Source organism: Hakea prostrata, chromosome 8, assembly GCF_041222555.1.
Source record: "Hakea prostrata isolate BN-2017 chromosome 8, UWA_Hpros_2, whole genome shotgun sequence".
In the NCBI taxonomy this organism is placed as follows: domain Eukaryota; kingdom Viridiplantae; phylum Streptophyta; class Magnoliopsida; order Proteales; family Proteaceae; genus Hakea; species Hakea prostrata.
Window position 1 is genome coordinate 51480426 of NC_142607.1, and position 22920 is coordinate 51503345.

General features: G+C 38.3%; 1 protein-coding gene across 1 annotated transcript in view; it reads left to right on the forward strand.

Annotated features, from left to right (window-relative positions):
• Positions 1 to 22920, forward strand: part of LOC149008485 (syntaxin-22-like) — a 57011-nt gene that overhangs the window by 14119 nt on the left and 19972 nt on the right. Inside the window, exons 3-4 of the mRNA XM_089164767.1 lie at positions 19992 to 20131; positions 20257 to 20328. Coding sequence (XP_089020893.1) covers positions 19992 to 20131; positions 20257 to 20328 — 212 coding nt within the window. The remainder of the gene's footprint in view (positions 1 to 19991; positions 20132 to 20256; positions 20329 to 22920) is intronic.

A 22920-nucleotide genomic window follows, 5' to 3' on the forward strand; every position in this document is an offset into this window, starting at 1 on the left:
TACTGAACATGCAAACACTTTGAGAAATGAGTAGCTTGATTTGATGTAGGACACTTTTCGTATGGGGATGTAGTTATTAATAATCAAGTTTAGAAGCCAATTTATCGAGTAAATGGCTTCAAATGCGTAGGTTCATTATGTAGTCAAATGGGGGCATGAGCAAGTAGGGATAACTCAATATCTACAATGTGGTGAATTTTTCTTTCTGCTGCCCTGTTTTGTTCATGAGTGTGCATGCATGCAACTCTGCAAACTATTCAAGTAAATGGCTTCAAATGCGTAGGTTCATTATGTAGTCAAATGGGGGCATGAGCAAGTAGGGATAACTCAATAACCAATGTTGAATTTTACGGCAAAACAAAGTATTCTGGACAGCAGGAAAACTAGAGCTTTTTCTTGGGCTGTTAACCTTTATTCAACAACGTAGATCGGCCTTAAAGAGGCATACAAATAAGGGACTCATTTCTAACAGAAAATCATGACGGACTACTGCTAGAAAAATAGGAAAAATAACTACATAACTCAGCTACTTCTAAACAATAGAGAATATTAACTAACCACAATGTTACACCTAGAAACAAGGAAGAAATTGCAACAGAAAGCAAATTTGGTAATACAACCACCCACTGATTCTTAGAACCAGTCCACCATTGCTAATGCTGATAAGTTAACACCCTCCTTCAACATCAGCTCCTGTACTTTCCATCATGCCAAGGTGACAACGAAAACTTTCAAGCTGGCCATTGTTCAATCCTTTTGTTAACAAATCTGCATTTTGACCCTCTGTTCCAATCTGCCTCTACTCAACTTCTCCTTTGAGGACTTTCTCCCTAGTAAAATTATAATCTACCTCCACATGCTTAATCCTAGCATGGAAGATTGGATTCTCTGCCTACTGTATTACAGAAAGATTATCACAATGCAAAGCTATTGCATAATCTGCTCTAAGCATGGAAAGATTGGATTCTCTGCCGACTGTATTGCAGAGAGATTATCACAATGCAAAGCTATTGCATAATCTGCTTGTTGATGTAGATCCTTCAACAGTTGAACAAGCCATGTACTTTCTTGAGCTGCCATTGCTGCAGCTCGGTACTCTGCTTCTGTTGTGGACAGAGAGATGGTTTGCCTCTTGCTGCACCATGAAACAACACTCGATCGAAGTGTATCATAATATCCTGCATAATCAGCATCACAGTAACAGCTAACTTGCAATCCTCACCTTTCTTATAGACCAAACCATATCCAAGTGCGTGCTTTACACATCTTAATACTTGTTGCAATGCCTCCAGATGAGGCTTCTTGGGATTTTGCATAAACTGACTCAAGACTCCAATCACAAAAGCAATGTCGTCAGGGTTGGCAAGAGTCAAATAAAGCAGGCTGCCCACCAACTGATGATACATTGTTGCATTGTTTAAGTCTTTTCCTTTATGAGCACACATTCTGACATTTGGCTCCATTCACATGGTTATTGGCTTGCACTCAATCATCCCAAATTTCTTCGATAAGTCTCTGGAGTATTCTTGCTGGTGGAGAACCATTCCGTCTTGAGTATAATCAATCTCTAAGCCAAGAAAATGCCTAAGCTGTCCAAGCTTCTTCATCTGATATCATATAGATAGGTTCTCCTTGATTTGAAGGATTTCTTAGGCACAATCTCCTTTTATGATCAAGTCATCTACATATACTAGCATAATAGCTAGTTTCCCTCCATTATCTTTAACAGACAAGCTCAAATCTGTAGATGTAACTGAATAACCATTATGAATCAGAAATTCAGCAAACTTACAATTCTAAGCTCTTGGGGCTTGCTTTAATCCATAGAGTGCTTTTCGTAGCTAACACATATACTTAGGATGATTTTTGCATTGAAACCCCATTGGTTGATCCTTGTAGACCTCTCGATCCAGCTCTCCATGCAAGAAGGCATTCTTCACGTCCATTTGCCACAAGTTCTGTCTTTAGCTTGCTACCAGTGCAAGTAGGATTTGAACAATTGTGAGTTTTGCTACTGGACAAAACGATTCATTGTGGTCCAGTCCATATTGCTAAGAAAACCCACGAGCTACTAGTCGAGCTTTGTGTCGCTCGATTGACCCACCCATTCGTCTCTTTATCTTATAAACCCACTTGCATGAGGGGTATTGCTTAGCGGGAGTAAGATGAAATTCAACTGAAATGGCAAAAAGGCTGGAACAAAGGTAGCCCCCTTTGAAATGGAAATATGAAATGTCTGTGTCCGTACATTGTTGCTAGTTCAGTTCTATGCAAGGTTCTCATCCACTCTAGTTCAAGTAGCTTCAGGAAAGTAGCCACAAGGAAGGCAAACTCTTAAGCCCCACATCTCCTGTGAACAAGTCATAACCAAGAAAATAGACTTCACGTCTCTTGGCTTTGGTGCAAGCTCCTGTGTCTGGTTCCTTTTCAAGGCAGCAATCTCTTACTTTCATAGCTTTATTCCAATTTGAGTGACGAGAAGCTTCTTCAAAGTTCAGGTTCTTTTGCATCTACTCCTATAATAATTGCATCATTGGTATACTTGGGATTTGGCTTCTTGATCCTAGTTGATCTTCTCAATGAAACTGATGACCCCTCTCTGTTGGTCTCACCTTCTTCACTTGGCTGTTCATATACACTAGTTTCCCAAGGATCTTTTGTTTCACCATCTCAAGATCATCATCAGCATCTCCATTTCCATGAATGCTCAACTGAATTTGAGCATGTTTGTAACTGTTATTTAAAAACTTCTGTATCTGGTGAGCTCTCCTTTAGTCCTTTTCTGAGGACCACCAAGAGGATGACTCATTGAAAACTACAGTCCTAGAAGTGTAGCATCTTCTAGTTGTAGGGTCACAACACCTCCATCCCTTCTTTAGACTGTCATACCCTACAAACATACACCTAATGGTCTTTTTGTCCATCTTACTATGAAAATGGTTAGGTACAAACACATAGCACACAACCAAATGCTCTGAAATAATCAATTGTAGGCTTCATATTCCATATTTTCTTAGAGGGCTAAAGAAAATTTAATCTTTGTTGAGGGAGCCTATTGATAAAAAAAGGCTGTTGTCTTCAATGCTTCAGCCCAAAAACGTCCAGGAACATTCTTAGCATGGAGCATGCTACAACAAGTTTTGCTAGATGCCTATTCTTCCTCTATGCTACCCTGTTTTGCTGCGTTGTGTTGGCACATGTAAACTGATGGTGAATATGACAATCTCGAAGACAATTATCAAACTCATTTGAGGTGTATTCCCCTCCATTGTTGGTACATAAGCATCGGATCTTCTTCTCAACCTCTGCTTCTGCCATGTCTTTAAACTCTTGGAACTTTGAGAAAGTTTACAAGCTCTAATGTTTCCTTTGGTCTCCATCTTGATTCTTCAAATGGCAGCTGGTGTGCTTTCCCAAACTGACATCCTGCACAAATTGTCTCGTCTCACTTCAAGTTGAGGAAGTCCCTTCAACATTGACCTCTGCATCATCACCATCAGCTTGGAATAGCTAACATGACTTAGACGCGTATGCCATGAGTCTGCTGTCTCATTCTTCCTTGTCTTATCTATATAAGCAGTCTCTGCATACAGCACATAAACTGATTCCAGCCTCCTTCTCTTCATCCCTGGCTTTTCTAAAATTTCAAGATCAGGATAGACCTTGACATCTTGTAGCCCAAAAAAGACAAAGTTCCCTAAGGATGTTAACTGTGCTAGTGAAAGCAAAATTTTCTTCATACTGGGGACATGGTAAACATTCTTAAGTGAAAAATTATCAATACTACACTGGGGAGAAACTACAGTGTTACTAGTGTGAGCTATAGGTAGCTTTGAATTATTTGCAGTCGCCACCACATGATTCCCTTTGTACTCTTCCTAATTCTGCAATTTATCTTTGTGTGAACATCCTGAGTCAACGATCTAGTACTCTTAATAGTTGATTTGCTCAGTTGTTGTTGTAGTAAAAGCTGTCTCTTCTAGTATAGCAATGGATGTCTCTGCATCCCATTCTTCTTCAATTTTGGAGATGGTAGCATTACTCTCCAGGGGTTTCTTCTTGGTCCAGCAGTCTTTTGCCATGTGCCCTTTGTTCCCACTATTGTAGCACTTCCCTTCAAATTTCTTATTATTGGTGAAGTTCTTCCATTCTCCTTTGACACGTGCACTTCATTCAGCTTGCTGGCCTTTTGCTTCGTCCTATTTTCTTTTATTCTATCTGAAGCCATGTGATTTCGAACTCCATCTACTTTTGTTTGCATAAAGGGCTTCCTCTTCAGTCTTGAGTAAAACCCCTCCAATTTCTTAGCCAACGCTTCTTGACCAGCAAGCAGATTTTCAAACTCAACAAGCGAAGGCTGATCTGTCTTCCTTGTATAGCAGCAATAAAGCCTCTATAATTCAGGCCTCAAACCATGAATGATTGTTCTTTTCATTCTGGTTTCGTCAATTGGAGATTTTGGATCCAACTCGATAATATCTTGACATGATGTCTTCACCTTGTGAAAATACTGAGCAACAGTCATGTCACGTTGTGCTATTGACATGAGTTCACTCTCCAAAAGCTGAAGTCTTGTATCATTCTTCTTTGAAAATAACTTGGCAAGTATAGTAGAGATAATGCATTATATGTTATATTGCAAGTTTGCAACCTTTGCATGAATGCACCCCATGAACGCATGACCTATTATACTCATAACCATGGTGGGAGAATGAGCGAGATCTCGCCACTCCAAAATAGAGAGATCTCGACCGAGATGGCGAGATCTCGGTCGAGATCTACCAAAAAATTGGCGTAATCTCGGTGGGTTTTAGGGCCCCGGTTGGGCTGAAATTTGGTATTTAGTCTATTTAAAGCCTTTTGAACACATTGGTGGCCTTAGAATTGTGAGAAAATAATCCTAACTATGTCTTCTAAGTCAACCCTATGTATAAAACCGAAATGTAGAGATATCAAGTAATTCATGTTATCAACTATAAAGTATTAAATACATTACACATCAAACTATCAAAGAACTTAAATGGCTTCAAAATTTTACAACCATAAGAAGTTTTAGACTTTTAGTAAGTCATAAATCATAGTCCATAAGTTCACAATCACAATCACAAGAGTATGTGAGTAATAAGATTACAAGACTACAAGACAGCAAGAGTATCACTCAACATTCTACATCAATTGATTCTGAACAGTGGCCACATATGACTCCCAAGTCAACTCATCACTATAGTATGTCACATATAGGTTTAAATGTCACATTAAATTGGTTTCCATGAAAGTTAGATCAAAGCTTGTGGATCAACATATATTTACACTAAACTCACACACCCATTGTAGGATATTCTATTTGAAAAAAAATTCAAATTTGGGGGAAAATCTTACCTTTGTTGTAGATCTAGTTGAAATAGGCTTGAATGATAATAATTTGATGTTTTAAAGATGTTTAGAAGTTGAATCCCCAACAAATTCTGACAAAAAATCAAGTTTCTGGCAATTTTTTATGGTTGCAGCGAGAGATAAGGCGAAATCTCGGCGAGATATGGCGAGATGTGGCGAGATCTCCCATCTCGCAGATCTCGCCGCTCATCTCGTCTCGCTATGTCAAAATAGCGAGATATCTCGTGAGATCTCGCGAGATCTCCCACCATGCTCATAACATCTCAACATGCAACAAAACATACAGTTCAGTAAAAGTAAATAGCATGCATAATTAAGCCTGAAGTTTGCATCCAATTTCCTCTCACCTTGCTTTGGTGTTTGATCCTATCCAAATGATGTTCCAATTATTAGGTTGTGAATCCTATCTTCAGCCAAATTCCCTATTTACAATGTGCACAAGTTGTTGGTCCTGTGGGGTAAATCATTTACCCAAAATTGCCCTTGTTTCTGTCCTGAAGCATACCTGGTTGATACCTAGAAAGAAGCTGGTTGTTACAGCAGTGACCGGCTACATCGACCACCTATGCTGCTTCCAATCCGGATTTTGGGGCTTTTCTTCCTCAAGTTCTAGTGTGTTTCCAGCGAAGGTTCCCTGCAATTACATCATTCTTTTGGTATTTTCCCCTCTAATTATTCTCTTTTCCATTCTCTTACCTATGGTTCCGAATCACCTGTTTTTGGGTTAAATCCCATTAGGGATCCATTCCTTGTTGTAAACTCAATTGAAATGCATCAGCAGTCTACTCTAAACCTGGTAAACATGCAGTAATAATCAGATCTAAAAACCCCAATTTCTAGAATCAATAGGTCCATTGGTGGGCTCATACTTAGCCAAACTTTAACAAAACGCATACTTGGGAGGTAGAGGAGAGTGAGATTTACTTGTTCTCACTGTTTTCCTTGCAATTTAACAGCCTCCTAATCCCCAAATTGGCTGGACAAATCTCTAGGGCCTTAGTCCCCTCTTCTTCCCCTTCTCTCAAGTTCATTTCTGTTCTAAATGAAACGAAATGTCTAATTCATGTATTAGGGGCTATCACAGGGGTTCAAGAGTCATTTTCCAAATCTATCCTCATGTTTATATTTATCAACTGAGTTGATAAGGCGGTCGATAGTGTATTGATCTCCTTATCGATCGGGTGGTCTAACTTCTAGCATCCAGCTTTGGTTTGTGGCTAGAAATATTTCAGTGAACATCTTGTTTGATGGTGAACACCAACCCAGTGGTGAGGGACTATAGCTCCTAAGTATCATGTTTTTTCATGGCCTGATTTCCTCTTATCATGGCATACTTCCATTTAGGGTCACTTATAGCTTCTTTCCAACCTTGCAAGATAGACACAGAAGATAAAGAGTAAATAAATGCGAGATAGGTGCGAGACAATGATTTATAGAATCAAAGTTAGAAAAGGGTGTTGGGTGCAAGATCCAACTCCCTTTAACATAATAAAGGGACCATCATGATGACTCAGAAGTTGGTTTTGGAGGTGTAGGACGACATGGTAAGATACAAGCAGCTTTCACTTCACGATTAGAACAATTTATGGTCTCTTCTCCACTAATTTTGTTTTCCCCATAAAGAAGAACAGTATGAGTATTACAAGGATTTGAATTACCTGCATCAAAGGGCATTTCTTGCTCGAAAAATTTGTCCCCTTCAAAAGGACAGATAGAAGGGTTCATCTTCCAGGAAAGAAAAATCCATGGTGATGGACAATTTCCAGGAGAGTGACAGTGGTGACCCTTTTGAGATGTATGTTACTCTATGTTGTGATGTGAAGAATTGCTCATCAAAGTATATTATTCATAAGACCCCAATAGGGTATTTATAGTTACAACCTAGTTAAGTCCTATACTAAGTAGGAAAAGGAAATATAAAACAAATATAAGCAAAACTCTAAACTTATTAGAAAACATAATCCTATTCTAATTAGGAAACCTCAGTCCATGTTTTCAATACTCCCCCTCAAGTTTGAGCATAGATATTTATCATACCTAACTTGCTCATAATGTCATTGAATACCTTCGTGCTCAAGCTCTTTGTGAGCACATCAGCCCGTTGCTTGTTTGAAGTAACAAAGGTGATATGGATCAACCCAACCTCAACCTTCTCTTTGATGAAATGTCTGTCAATCTCCACATGCTTAGTCCTATCATGCTGTATTGGGTTATGAGATATGCTGATTGCTGACTTACTATCTGAGTATAGCTGTATAAGAACCTCCAAATCTGTCACAACCTCTTGAAGCAGCCCTTTAAACCATAGTACCTCACAAATGCCTTGAGCAATCGCCCTAAACTCGGCCTCGGCAATGGACCGTGCAACCACAGCTTGTTTCTTGCTTCTCCAAGTCACAAGGTTACCTCCCACGTACACACAATACCTAGAGGTAGACCTCTTATCATCTGAACATCCTGCCCAATCTGCATCTATATATGCCTCAATCTTCAAATGTCCATGAGCTGAAATTAAATTCCCTTTTCTTGGAGTAGTCTTCAAGTATCTTTAGATCCGATATACAACATCCAAGTGTGAGGAGTAGGGATCATGCATATACTGGCTAACAAAACTAACTGCAAATGTGATGTCATGTCTAGTGTGAGATAGATAGATCAACTTTCCCACTAATTTCTGATACCTTATCTTGTCAACTGGTTCTCCTTCCTTTGCCTTTAAGTGTAAGTTAGGCTCAATAGGAGTCTCAGCAGGCTTACATCCTAGCATCCCAGTTTCCTCAAGAAGATCCAATGTATACTTCCTCTGGGATAGAGATACACTACTAGTAGAATATGCCAACTCTAAACCTAGGAAATATCTGAGTTTTTCCATGTCTTTGATCTCAAATTCAGTTTCCAAAAAGGTCTTCGATGCTGAAATCTCATCCTCACTACTGCCTATGATCGCAATGTCATCTACATATACTAAAAGTATAGTAGTGTGGGAACCATCTCTTTTAATAAACAAAGTGTGGTCTGCATTGCTCTGCTTATAGCCATTACATATCATTGCCTTATGGAACCTTCCAAACCACGCTCTTGGAGATTGCTTCAACCCATATAAAGCCCTCTTTAACTTGCACACTTTCCTATAAGTCTCTGCAGTAGAATACCTAGGTGGTATATCCATATATACCTCTTCTTGGAGTTCTCCATGCAAAAAGGCATTCTTCACATTTAATTGTCGTAAACTCCACCATTTATTAATTGCATATGAAATAATAGTAAGAACTGTGTTCATCTTGGCAATAGGGGCAAATGTCTCTTGGTAGTCAATGCCATAAGTCTGAGTGAAGCCTTTGGCCACCAATCTTGCCTTGTACCTTTCAACAGTCCCATCTACCTTGTGCTTGATCACAAACACCCATTTGCACCCAACAATCTGCTTTCCTATGGGCAAAGTCACCAAGTCCCACGTTTTGTTTTTCTCCAGAACTTGCATTTCCTTATCCATAGCTTATTTCCAGTTTTAGTGAGATAATGCCTCTTGCCAAGTGTTAGCAATAGAAGTAGAGGACAAAGAGGAAATAAAACTTTGAAATTATGGAGATAGTGACTGATATGAAACATAATTGGAAATTGGATGTTTCGTGCAAGTTCGAGGTTGCTATCTTAATGCAATTGGTAAGTCCAAAGTAGGATTAGAAGAAGGGTCAAAGACAGACTCACCTAGAGGAACGGATTGTTCAGGGCCATGAACCAAAGCTTTTAACTGGCTTGGTTTAGAAGGGGTCACTTGTTGCTTTCTTTGATAGGTGTTTAGAGGTCTAGTCTCCCCCTGTATATCATCCACCTGCAGTTCCTGTTCGGTCATTCCATTTTCCAAAGGAGGATCATCTTGCAGAAATCTCAGGAGAAATATCGAAAGGAGGAATCAACACTGGAACATCTTCACAAAAACTCTCCCCCTGAAGAGGTGTAGGGGGAAAATAAGGAATTTGTTCCTGGAACACAACATCCATAGAGACGAAAAAACGACGAGAACTAGGATGATAACACTTATACCCCTTCTGTGTAGGAGGATAACCCAAGAAAAATGCACTATAACCCACGAGGATATAACTTTCCATGAACATGGTGGTTCCGGACAAAGGCAACACATCCAAAAACCTTAGGTGACGTAAAGGCTGCTATCCCTAAAAGAACCTCAAGGGGATAGCGTTGGTCTGAGATTCGGGAAGGCATTCAGTTAATTAGATATGCCGCAGTAAGAACGACATCACCCCAAAACTGAAGTAAACATGAGGGAACGTGCTACCTCAAGTAGATGTCTATTCTTGTGTTCGACAACCCCATTTTGAGGTGGAGTGTCGATGCAACTAGTTTGATGTATGATGCCATGATTTGCTAAGTAGGAAGGGAATGTGCCACCTAAGTACTCAGTTCCTTTATCTGTATGAAGGATTTTGACTGTCGCCCCAAACTGAGTCCTAATCATACTATGAAAATTTTGAAAGCACGAGAAAACGTCACTTTTTTGGTGAAGTAAGTAAACCTATGTGGTCCTAGTACAACAGCCAGTGAAGTTAACAAACCATCTATGACCAGATACAGACACGGTCCGAGAAGGACCTCACACATCAGAGTGAATGACTGAAAAAAGGATTTTACTACGATTATTTGAAATAGGGTAAATGCCTGGTCTGTTTGGCCAAAATACATGCCTCACAATAAAAATCATTCAAATTACGTCTTTTAATTAGATCAGGAAATAACTTGGACAAAATAGGTAAAGGAACGTGGCTAAGACGACTATGCCATTGCAATAAGGTAAAAAGTGCTGGAGAGGTGGAACTAGAGGTTGTAGAAAGAGCAGATGGGGACCCATCCATTAAGTAGAGCCCCCCTTTCTGTCTACCACTACCAATCGTAAGCCCCATTTCCAGGTCCTGAAACACATAGTGAGAAGGAAAGAAAGTTATTTTGCAGTTCATATCACGAGTAAGGCTACTAATAGATAAAAGATTAGCCGAAAACTTAGGAACATGCAAGACATTAGATAAGGTAAGAGAAGGCGAAGAGATAATAGATCCTTTCCCAGAGATTGGAGAGAGAGAGACCCATCAGCCGTTCGAACATCCTGAGCAAAAGGGACAAATGAATAAGTATGAGACAAAGTAGATGAGCCTGTCATATGGTCGGTTTCCCCAGAGTCGATTACCTAGGAGGGATAAGTCAAATTGACATTGTGACAACCAAAAATACTTGTGGGGAATTGTGGATCAACAGAGGGAACAATGACAGAAACTATACTCGCACTGGAAGTCGGTATTAGAGAAGATGAGTCAAGTTTAGACATCAACTGGCGAAGGTGCTAGAGCTCATTTGAGGAAAGAGGTGTTGGAGTACTCAGGGTTGTCAGAACTGGCTTGATTTACAGATGCTTGATTGCTGGTCTTGATTCCATTCATACCTCCTCCACGAGAATTTGTTGGACGTCCATGCAACTTCTAACACTTGTCCTTTGTATGACGCTCTTTTCCACAATACTCACACTTTACTGGGAGGGCGAAAATCACCGAACTAGATTTATTATTTCCATAACCAGCCACTAGTGGAGATCTATCAGATGTTTGAGTGTGTAACATTGCCGTCCTTCGACGTCCTCTTGTATCTACCATGGCATAGGCTTGAGCCAAATAAGGGAAAGGCTTTCTAGAAAGGATCTGTGCACGAATTTGATCAAATTCTATATTCAATCCTGCAAAAAAATCATAAATTCTCCGTTTATCTTCCCATTGTTGATTGGCAATAGCATCTTCAGAATTCTTCGGTGTAAACTTTCAATAGAAATCTAAAGTCTGGTAATATCCCCGAAGAGTGTTATTGTACTGAGAAAGAGTAAGGTTCTTTAGCTGTAACTGATTGATTTTTAGTCTAATTTCAAAGCACTGTGCATCATTGCCGACTCTAGAGTATAAATCTTTAGCAACTTTCCAAATAGTTGCCTCATCAAGAAGGAGGAGATAACTCTTTGCTATGCTAGATTCAATAGAGTTGATGAGAAAAACCATGACCAAGCATTCATCTGTATACCACTTGGAAAGGTGCAGACCAAGTGTGGAAGGTTTTGTAGAAGTCCCATCAAGATGGCCAATAAGACCACGAGCACCAACAGCAAGGGAAACTAAACGAGACCATCTAAGGGCCTGTTTGGTTACATGAGTCTAGAGATTTCAAATATCTAGAGATTTCAAATCTATAGATTTCAAATTTATGGAGTTATAATTTATAAAATTAGATGTTTGGTTGTGGAATGAAATTTGTGGATTCATCCTAAAAAACTATTTGATCGACGTGATTTTTGTAAATGTGCAAATGTATAGCTTTTTTGAAATCTCTGGATTTCACCCCTTACCCATAAATCTACAGATTCACGTTTTTAGTGTAAAAAGTTGAATCTCTAAATTTTATGAATCTAGAGATTTTTACAACCAAACGGGTATAATTCTCAGATTCATGAATCCAAAGATTTGAAATCTCTGGATTCATGTAACCAAACAGGCCCTAAGATAATTTGTCCCATTATGTTTCACAGTGGTCATCTGAAGCGGAGAAAATTCATGATCCTTATGAATGGAAGACATGGGAGACTCTTCAGATGTACTAGATAAGGGAGATATGGGATCAGCCATCGCAAGGAGAAATCATTCAAACATACAAATAGCTCCCTGTGACTATTTGAATTTACATAAAGCTCCTTGAAAACTTTCAAATTTACACAGACTCCCAAAAGTTTTTGAAATTGCAGAAAACTCCCTGAAATTGTTTGAAATTGTAGAAAAGTCCTTGGAAATTTTGAAATTGCAAATAGTCCCTCAAAGTTTTCTAAATTACAAAAAGGTGCTTGGAACTATTCAAATTTGTGAAACAGCCCCAGTACTATTCGAATTTACAAAAAGGCTGCCCCTGTGAATCGAAGGAAATTAATCCAAAATGTTTGCTGCATGTGTTATAGAGGTTCAGAAACTGTCTCATACTCTATTCAGCCCCTTAAATTGGAGGAGAACAACAGCAGTGGACAGGTGGCTGACCTTAAACTGGAGGAGAACAACAGCAGCGGTAGCGACAACAGCAGGGGCAGCGACAGTGACAATGGAAGAAGAAAAAAAGGAGCAGCGACAGCGGCAGAGACAACAGCAGCAGTAGCGGCGGCAACAATGACAGCGGTAGCGGCAGAGACAACAGCAGCAGTAGCGGTAGCGGGAAATCAAGAGAAAGTTTCTCTAGTTCTCTCTTTCTTCCCTAATCGAAATTAGGCTCTTGTACCATGTTGGAATGTGAAAATATGCTCATCAAAGTATATTATTCACAAGACCCCAATAGGGTATTTATAGTTACAAGCTAGTTAAGTCCTATACTAAGTAGGAAAAGGAAATATAAAACAAATAGAAATAAAACTCTAGACTTATTAGGAAACATAATCCTTTTCCAATTAGAAAACCTCAGTCCATGTTTTCAACACTCAAAAAGGCCCAAGGGTCCAGCTTAGAATGGGTTTGAGAGGAGTTACGGGCAAGGCAGATACAACCAAGCACCCTGGATGGGAGGTGTCGGGCAATAGTATGGTTGCAAAGCTGGCAGATTGCTGTTTTGAGATCCAAAAGAGCAGAGGGAACACAGTTAATGGGGAAGAGTGGAGTAAAAGCAGCATCCACCTGCCCCAATTAAAATTTGGGAGATGTCAATGGTGAAAACAAGAAAACGAGCAAAATCTGTATGGTGCTAAAATTTCTTTCAGGAATACCATTCTGCCTCAGATTTTGGACAGAAGAAATTTGGTAAAGAATGCCATGGTCATCAAGATATTTGAGAAAAGGACCATCTAAATACTTTGTTCCATTATTACTTCCCAATATACAAGCTCAAGTGCTAAATTGAGTCCGAACCATTGTGAAAGGAGTGGGAAACAAGAAAAAGCTTCAAATTTGATACGAAGGAGATATGCTCATGTCAGACGAATGCAGTTATTAAACCATCAGTACCCACCCTGAGCAATAACGCTAGAAGGTCTCCATAAATCAGAGTAGATAGCAGGAAAAAGCAATACTGTTTTTATTATCACTAAGGTAATATGAAGAACAAATGTATTTTGCAACTTGCAAGCTCACACATGGTCAGAAGAAAAATATTCCTGTGGACAATATTATTAAATCAGGAAATAAACGATTTAAAAATAGAAAGAATAATGATGTCCCACATAGCTGTGCCCATTTGGTTAAGTACCAGAACACAAAAGATTTCTTGGCAAAGTTCAAAGGTCCAAAACTAGGGGTGATTGTGAATTCCATAGAGTTCAGTAAAAGACATCACAAGTGTGTCATTTTTCGACCAAGAATTAGCAGCCACGGTTTCAGATGGTTTGGGACTATCACCAGTTATATATCCCCAAAAGTTCTTACCATGAATTGTGACCATACAAGGCTAAGACCAAGTGGGATAGATCAATCCATTCAGCTTAGTAGGACCAAGTTGGAGAGTAGGGTTATGGCCATGGTAAGGGTGTCTAAACCAAACTGAAACTGTCAAAGACTAAATACAACTGTTTAAACTGTTTACAAATCATTTAAATCGGAACTGTTTATTATCTGGCCATGGTTTTGATTTTGAGATTGTTTGGTAGGTCTGGTTACCATTTCTACCTCAAGCATTCAAACCAAACAAAATCAGACTGTTAAACACCCTTAGGACATGGGTAAGCAAGATGTCCCAGCGCACTACCCTCAATTTCCATTGGGGAGGTTGCTGAACTTTCTTGCATAATAAAGAAAAGAAGACCACATTAACTTGAATGGGAAGGTGATCACAGCAACTGTCAACACGATTACAGAAAGGCCAAGAATCAATGGGGTTATTGCAGAATGATATTTGAACTAGGAATCGATGAAGACATAGAGAGAAGCAAAAGGGTGGAGCCCCTCTTGGTGCCAGCAGAAGGGCTGGTATACCTGTGCTATGAGAACAAAGGGGACTGATGAAATAAGAACAAAAGAAAAGGGAGACTGATGACTGGTTTAAATATCCCTCCGATAAGTGCAAAGAATCAATGAGGTTATTCCAGCATGATATTTGCTCTGTGGCACTGCAGAAAAAGGGCAGAGCCCCTGTCGGTGCCAGCAGAAGGGATGTTATACCTGTGCTATGAGAACAAAGAGGCCGGTAGTGCATGCTAGCATTGGAGAAAGATGGCAGGAAGTGGAAATAGGTGGCAGCAGCCTATGTGATACAGTATCACTTGGCTGGTTGGATAGCATGATAGTCTTTCGAGACGCATACCTAAAATGAACTGGTCCATTGATTTTGGTCCAACGAGGTTTTGAATAAAATATTTAATAGGTTAATTATTCTAGCATTTATTTTATTTCAGCCTTCATACCTAGGAGTTCTCTAAGAGTTTAAATTGCAAGTTGCTAGTTTTGGCTTATTATTATATTATAACAACTACTACTATTATTTTAATAATTTTTGAATACTTGCATGTAATCCAGCAATAAACAATGAAATGTGTAGAAGCTTTTTTACTCTTGGGAGTGTGTGATTGAGCGATTGCTTTTCCCTACGACTTTTCCCTTGTCCTAACAGACCCTCCATTTCACAAGAAGTGGCAAGGCTGAGCCCCTATAATTCATAGGCGTGATGCCCTGGCGGTGGCGGTGATAGTGTCGTGTACGCGGCAGTTGCGGTGAACATGATGATTTGGTTAGTAGTTAGTGGTGCAGATGGCATGACTTTATGTTACCGTGCTCAGCTGTTGGAGGCCAAAGCCTCTATAATGGGGCTGACTTCTGCAAAAAATATATTTTTTAAAAGAATCCTGCTCCTTACCAAGTAGAAAATATAAGGAGGAGAGAAGAGAGAAGAGAGTTGAGAGAATATTGGCTTGTCAAATTGACAGCAGCCATGCCCCCTGTATTTCTTATTTTAGATGTTACAAATATGGAATGTTGACTCAATCCGTATGTAGGATGTTTAACATGTGCCTAGACACTATGATGTATCTAGATACATTACACATGCCAACTCAACATTCAAGATCTGGGGTTTCAACCAGCCAGAAACCAACATATGGTGGAATCTTAGTCAAATCAGGGATTTTTTTCCCAGCCATCACAAGATTGTGGTGATCTGATTTGTTGATATAGCCTGTTTTTGACCTTCTTTTCACAACGCATGAACCATTTTCATGTGGAAAAGAAAGTCAAACAATACCTGTGGTTTGACTAGAGTTTACTAATGCATTGTTTTTGGGCGTTGGCTGGAAAAAAAGGATAGCGCTAAATTATGGCTGATATATTTTAAGAACAAGATATGAAAATTCGCTGAAACTTCGTCCACCGAAACCCCAAAATTTTGGTGGAAGTTTTGCCCCTTAGTTTTGGAGGGTTATTTGAGGTCATTTTGGGCTGGTTTTTTGGCATCTAGCCTAATTTGAGGCCAATAAACCCATTGAGAGTGTTATTTTTGCCTAAAACCTATCCTAAACTGGTGTTTTGGAATATGAATTTAAACCATTGGAATATGGATATTATACAGGATAACACTAAGATTTTAATTAAAATGTAAGACATACAAGAAGTAGAATTTAATATACAAGTATGTGTCAAGTCGGATCGATCCCCTGGTCATGGAGGAGTACTTTGAGTATTTAATATAAGCATGCCATGACATGGTACGGATAAACTTATTCATATAGTTTGTTAGTTGCATAACTAGTTGTACTGGTCCTAATGGATATCCAAAGATGGAGTCACAAATGTTGCACCTGATCCATCTCCATATTCGTATGCACAAATGCTAATATAATCAGCAAATGAACCACCATATGCTCCACCATATCCATAGCCATAAGCCCTATGTGGTACAACCCCTTGGAATTTTCAAAATTTCATTGAAAGTTTTGAGATTTTTCACCGAAGAGACTTTTTGTTTTCGACTTGGGTTTCGTATCGCCACTTATTGAAACACCAAAATATCGCCTAGTTTCACTGAACTTTTGGCTTTTTTTGTCCCATGCTTAAGAATAAGATATTATTGGTAAATTAGAAAATAACTTCTATTTGAATCCAATAAAAATAGTTAAAAACCATTTTTTCAACCTTTTAACCTTGGGGTTTCCATGAATTAATAAATTTTATAGACATCTACTTTTGTGCTGGGCCCCGTTACTTTCTCTTGGGTGTTTTTTTGGGACTCCGGTTTTCGTGACGGTACTATTTTCAACCTTTTAACCTTTGGGGTTTTTCTCAAATTTGAAAAATTAATAAATTTTATATGGTAAAGCATTCTAGCAATTTTTGTGCTAGAAGGAAGGCTTGAATCCCAACAATAGAAGGTGTAATCTTTCTCTAATATCAAAGGGTAGGTACTTGATTTTGGAGGTTTAATCCCTCCTTCGGTGATCTATATTTGTAAAATTCATTAAAAAAGAGGGAAGAAGAAAAAAAAAAAAAAAAAAAAAAGAGGGAAAAAAAAACACCAAAAGCTGTAGGAAAATATTCATTTTATTTTGATGTATAATTTTTTATTTATTTAGAGTGACTTTGCACCCCCCTTGCTCACACAAAATGTTTGACTAGAACACTACTCTTTCAATATTAATCGATGATGAAGGAACTCTTGGGAGCTCTTGGGAAGTTTGTTTGGAAAGCTTGCAACAAATCCATTGCCTTAGTCACCGGATATAATGAGGCTTGGAATTGCCAATCGCCTAAAAGCCCTTACAAAAGTCATTTTCACTTTTCCCACTCTTCTATCTTAAGGTCCTTCACTCCTTCCAATAGGTTTGAAATTGTTCGACTATTTATGGGTTATAGCCATTACTTATTGAGTTTATCTTTCATTTAGAGGCCCGCTTAGGCGTGTCGGGACACACCGGATTGCATTATTTTTTTTTCTTTTCTTTGGATGATGCATTAGTTTCTGCACTTGGTGCTTTAAGAAAAGAGGAGAAAACAAAGAAGTTTTTCTTACACCATGTTGACGAACATGTTTTTTCAACTCGCAGAAGTACTCCCCAAGAGCAGATTTAATCATACAGAACAATATCATACTGGTCCTAAAGCTTACTAGATATTGATCAATGAGAAACGGTCACTAAAAGGGGATGGTGCTTGATGAGCACATTTATGTGTGAAATCTTAGGGCATAAAGTATGCATTTTACACACTTAGAGTGGAGCTACCTTGGGTTTTTTGTTGCTTTTGCAGATTTTATTACTTTTCAAGATTTAAGCAAATATTTGGAGTTTTGGGTATGAATCATGCAATTTTACACGTCAAAAGCTCCATTCAAATTCTCAAATGCAAAAATGGGCCTGATTTGGAGCATGATGGGTTAGAGATGTGATATGGGCCAACTCCGAAATATTGAAGAGACAAAGAAGGCAAATTTGATCTACGACTGAGATTATAAATTATCAATCAAATCTACAGAGATATTATTGAGAGAGTCCAAATAGAGAAAGAGTCCTTGCATACTTCAATATCTTATTTCCTATTTGGGATTTGATTAAAGAAAGATAAAGAGGAAAAAGAATTATATTCAGATAAGGAAGAAGGAAAAATCCCGTTTTTGAATGTCTCTGTTCAATTTCGATCAAGCCCTTCATCGAACAGTCATCCGGTGTCCGATCGAGCTGATTTTTGGAGGAGAGCTTCACGACTTCTTGATCTTCAAATCGAACGGTGGAATTGGGCATTTGATCTCTCTAAGTCAATCCGATTAGTATGCCAAAACCCTAATTGGTTAAGTCAGATAGGAACTCCGAGTTTGATTCAAATTCTGTCAAGATTCATATCCCATGTAAACTCTATAAAAGGAGAGCATACTCCATCAAGGGAGAAGGTGTTTTAGAGCTTAGTAGAAGCACTCTTTCTTTCCTCTTTCATTTATTTAGACTTTCTCTAGTTTTCCTTGATTACTTTTGTTAGATTCTAATTTCTAGATTGAATGTTTAAATTTAATTTTTCTATGTAATGTAATGCAATTTCAAGTTCAAGATCAAGTTCAAGTTTCAAGTTTCAAGATTCGTTTTTCTCTGGGTCTAGCAATTGCAGATCTAGATCATTCTAGATCTAGATCTGGTTGTCAGGGTTGGTTGAGATTCGAATCATTTGTTCATTTCTTTTTATTGTTTGAAGTTCAAAGATGCAAGTAAGTAACATTCTTCAATAATCTTCTCTCCCCCCTCCATTCCCACTTCTATCTACCCCTCAATATTCTTAATTTAAGATTTACTTTCAGTATTTATTTATTGTTCTCCCTTCCCCTGGGTCCTTGATCAGAGATGCCTACAGTCGTGCCTCTCTTTGTTTAAGGTTTCCCTTTCCTTTTATTACTCTGTTATTTACTTTCTGCAATTTACTTTCAGCATTTATTTATTGTTCTCCCTTCCCTTGGGTCCTTGATCAGAGATGCCTACAATCGTGCCTCTCTTTGGTTAAGGTTTCCCTTTCCTTTTATTACTCTGTCATTTACTTTTTGCAATTTACTTTCAGCATTTATTTATTGTTCTTCTTTCCCCTGGGTCCTTGATCAGAGATGCCTACAGTCGTGCCTCTCTTTGGTTATGGTTTCCCTTTCCTTTTATTGCTTTGATTATTTCTTTTCTGCAATTTCTTTTTCTCTAATATCCGTTCCCCTGATCGGTGGACTGTAAGCTACGGCAAAGGGGCCACGGTCAAAGTCATTATAATTATACTCCCCTTCCCTAGATCCAGAGCTGAGACTCGGATCACTTCCCTTTTATCTCTATTTAGTTATTATTTGCATTTTTTCCTGTCTTTATTAATTATGTGTTGGTTATGTTTGCTTTATTTTTCTTCTCAATTCGATCGCATTAGATGTATGGATTAGGACCGTTCGTTTAGTTTAATTAAGTAATTAACAAATTTGAATCATTGCACTCTCGCATTATCATTAAGAAGTTAATTCTAAAGTGGCATATCTCCTTGAGATCGACCCGTTAGCTACACGATACCGTGCGCTTGCGGTTACTTTTAATTTCACAAACAGTGCTCTTTCTAAATTCTATAGTTACATATTTCCATGTTATGAAGGAATGCTTTTCTAGGGATAATTCTTGTACATATATTCTGATTCAGTGCACCAACAAACTTTTAAGGATTTAATGTCAGTTACTGGTCTTCCTTCTGCATTTTTACTGTTTGAGTTAAACCATCAAAAGGAGAAGTTCTGAAGTCCATAATTTCGAACAATCTTACCTTTTTTTGTTTTTGTCTTTCTCCGAATGTAATTCACTCATTGTAAAGTTATGTTTTGACGACCTCTGTTTACACAACTTTTGAGCTTGTCAAGTGATATATTTCACTTTGTTTTCACATGTTTGAAACATGGTGATTGCTAGTCAACTGAAAAATCTGTTCTATGATCTATGGATTTATATCCAAATGTTATTCCTGCTGAAATATTGGTTATTGTACATGAAATGGCATCTTATTTAGTGACCTGATTTTCTGTTTGAAGTGGAAGATGTCTTCCCAGTTACATTATAACTACTTCTTTTGTCCTGCTGAATGCCTAAAATGTTGTTCTCTCAGCCAAGGAAGAAAGTAGAAGATGCTAAGCTTGCAAGAGATTTTCAAGCTACCTTGCAAGATTTCCAGAGAGCACAACAACTTGCAGCAGAGCGTGAGACAGCTTATGCGCCTTCTATCCAATCATCTTCTTTACTGGCGAGGTATACATTTTTTAATGGTTAATTTCCTAAAATTTTAGGCTGGCATATTATGTAATAGTGTACTTTGACATGATTCTGTATATCTTCTGCTACTAATGCAGTTGTTTTCATGCTTTCCCAAACAGTTCCACTTCTGCTGAGAATGTAGATTCTGATAGGGATCAGGAGAGTCAATATTTTCTCAGTGAACAGAGGAGGCAAGTACATTAATGCCACAATTATGTTTCATCCTATATACCTTATTCTAACCTTAGTACACTTCAGTCTATAATTTTAGGTTGCAAGCAGATAAGAGTATTACAAAGCTACTTACCTTCTTCTATATGTTTGAAGACTGTAAAGAGGGAACGTGTAGCAAGCTATCCACTGAATTAAATATGTTCTTTAGACTTCTGAGAGGGGAATCAAACACTTGTCTTCAACTCTTGGATTATTGCCTCCACTTATTGATTAACTGCATTGATTTCCCATGGTTAAGATATTCTTAGAATATGTGTGGTGTTTGCACTAATGTCTTCATTGGGTCCACTGGTGATTTGATTGAATGGAGTCAACTCAGTTCACTTATTTAATAATTTAATTTAGGGCTTATAGAATGTTCACTTAGATGAATTTGTTGTGGTATTTATTCTTAAAACATGAACATATGGACGGTTTATACACTTAGATGAAATATATATACACATATATTGTTGTCTTATTAGTGTATCTTGTATTGGTATATGCTTGAACCAAAAAAAAAGAAAAAGGTATTGGTATATGCAGAGTGTCCATTAACAAAAGGAGGCTCTCTTCCTTGTCAAAGTAGGTGGCAACCTCTTCCATTGTCTAAGGTGGGTGAGTTTGTTAAGAATCCAATGTTTTCTTATGTGGGACTAATGTTTTCATTGGCTATATAAGGTGAAAGAGTTCTACTGCGAATAGGGGAACATGTACAAGACCAAAATCTCTATTCTCTTTGCTTTGTTCTGATTATTGGGTCCTGGTTTTTAACAAAATCAAATATTTAAAAGTTAGAGAAACTTTGAGCTGCGTAAAATATCTTGAGCGTAGTCATTCCCTCCCTCCATCCACCCACCCAAAAAAAAAAAAAAAAAAGACTAAATATTTAAGTGAAATATTAGTCTTGATGGTAGATATAAAGTCTGTGATATCCAATCCAGGTTATCCAGCAGGCTGGGTGGTCTTACCAGCTTTAGAAGAAATTGTGCTTACTTCAATCTAGTTTATTTTTACGGTAAAACTTTCAACTGCATCAGAAAATCTATCAAAAAGAACACTTATTGATGGACTCAAAGAGCAATCTCCAAATGTAACACCTTAGAAGTATTCCACCTCAGAAGGTTAACTTTTCTTCTTCCTTTCTTCGTTGTAATTTGTTGGGGGAAAAAGGTGGGAAAAGGGGGGGGGGGGGTTGGGAACTTTGTTAGTCTTGGTTACTATCAACCCCTTGATCAAGCCAAAAAATGTTTTAGGGCCAAAACTGTGTTTCTCTATGCCTTGAGTGGTGTTTGTAGCCCCAGCCTTTAGATAGCTGGTTCCTAGTGTTATTTTCCAATTGCCATGCATTTACTCTAGAAATAAGCTCAATTTAATTGAAGTCCACCAATATGAATAATTCTGAATTGAATTCCTTAAAACTAAGTACAGTTTAATACAGTGAGTGACGTGTCCACATAGTAGCTAGCCACCCAGAACTCGAAACAGTTTGAATGATGGCCTGGTTTCAGAATGCTTGAATAAAGACTTCCAATTATTCTTCAGGAATGATGGCCGTGGTCTGAAATGGAAATCTCGGAAATGTGACACTAGCAGGAACATTTCTAATATATACCTTCATTCTATTTATGTGTTCCATGTATGAAGATTGGTACCCTTACAAGCAACATAATAGCTTCTGTTGTAGGACACAACTTTCTTTCTTTTGGGTCTGGCACAATACACACCTGCAAAACCAGAACTGAGCACAAGAGAAGAAAATTAAGAGAATGGAAGGGAGAAAGAGTCGTGCAAGATGCAGCAGCTTCCCCCGCGCAACTCAAAAGACAAAGAAACCTGTATTTACAAGAGTTGGGTTTTGAAGTTTCCTAAACCAGAATATTACAAAATAAAGAAATAGGTCAAAACAGAATACTAGAGAATCTAGAGCTTACAAAAGTTTGCTTGGGCTGTAAGTACAACGGTAAAAAATAAACCTAAAATGGGGAAACCCTACTTGAACTGAAGTGCACATGACCAAGTGTACCCTCACGGTACACAAGGCCATGCACCCTAACATGATGTTTTAATATTCCCTCTCAAGCTGGAGCACATAAATCAACCATGCCCAGCTTGCAACAACCATTCCTGAAGGCAGGATCAAACAAAGGTTTGGTGGATAGGTTACCAAGATGTTCTGAAAAAGAAACATATGGAGTGACAGTCATCTTCTTGAGGACAGCATTTCGAACAAAATGATAATCAACCTTGACATGCTTGTTGTGTTTATGAAATAATGAAAAACATTAACTGCCAATGTAGATTGCAGTCTGATTGCACAAAGCTTCTTTGTTAGTGATTCAATTGTAAAACCCAATTCACACAAGAATGATTATAGCCATGGAGACTTAGCAGCAGTGTGAACCATTTAGATCTATATTCAGCTTCAGCACTTGAATAAGCAATAATAGTGTGGTTCTTACTTGGCCAAGTGACAAGATTTCCTCCCACAAATGTACAGTATCGAGTCGATCGTCTGTCACCATCAGAGTATCCTACAATATCAATGTGGTGGTGAGGAGAATAGATCA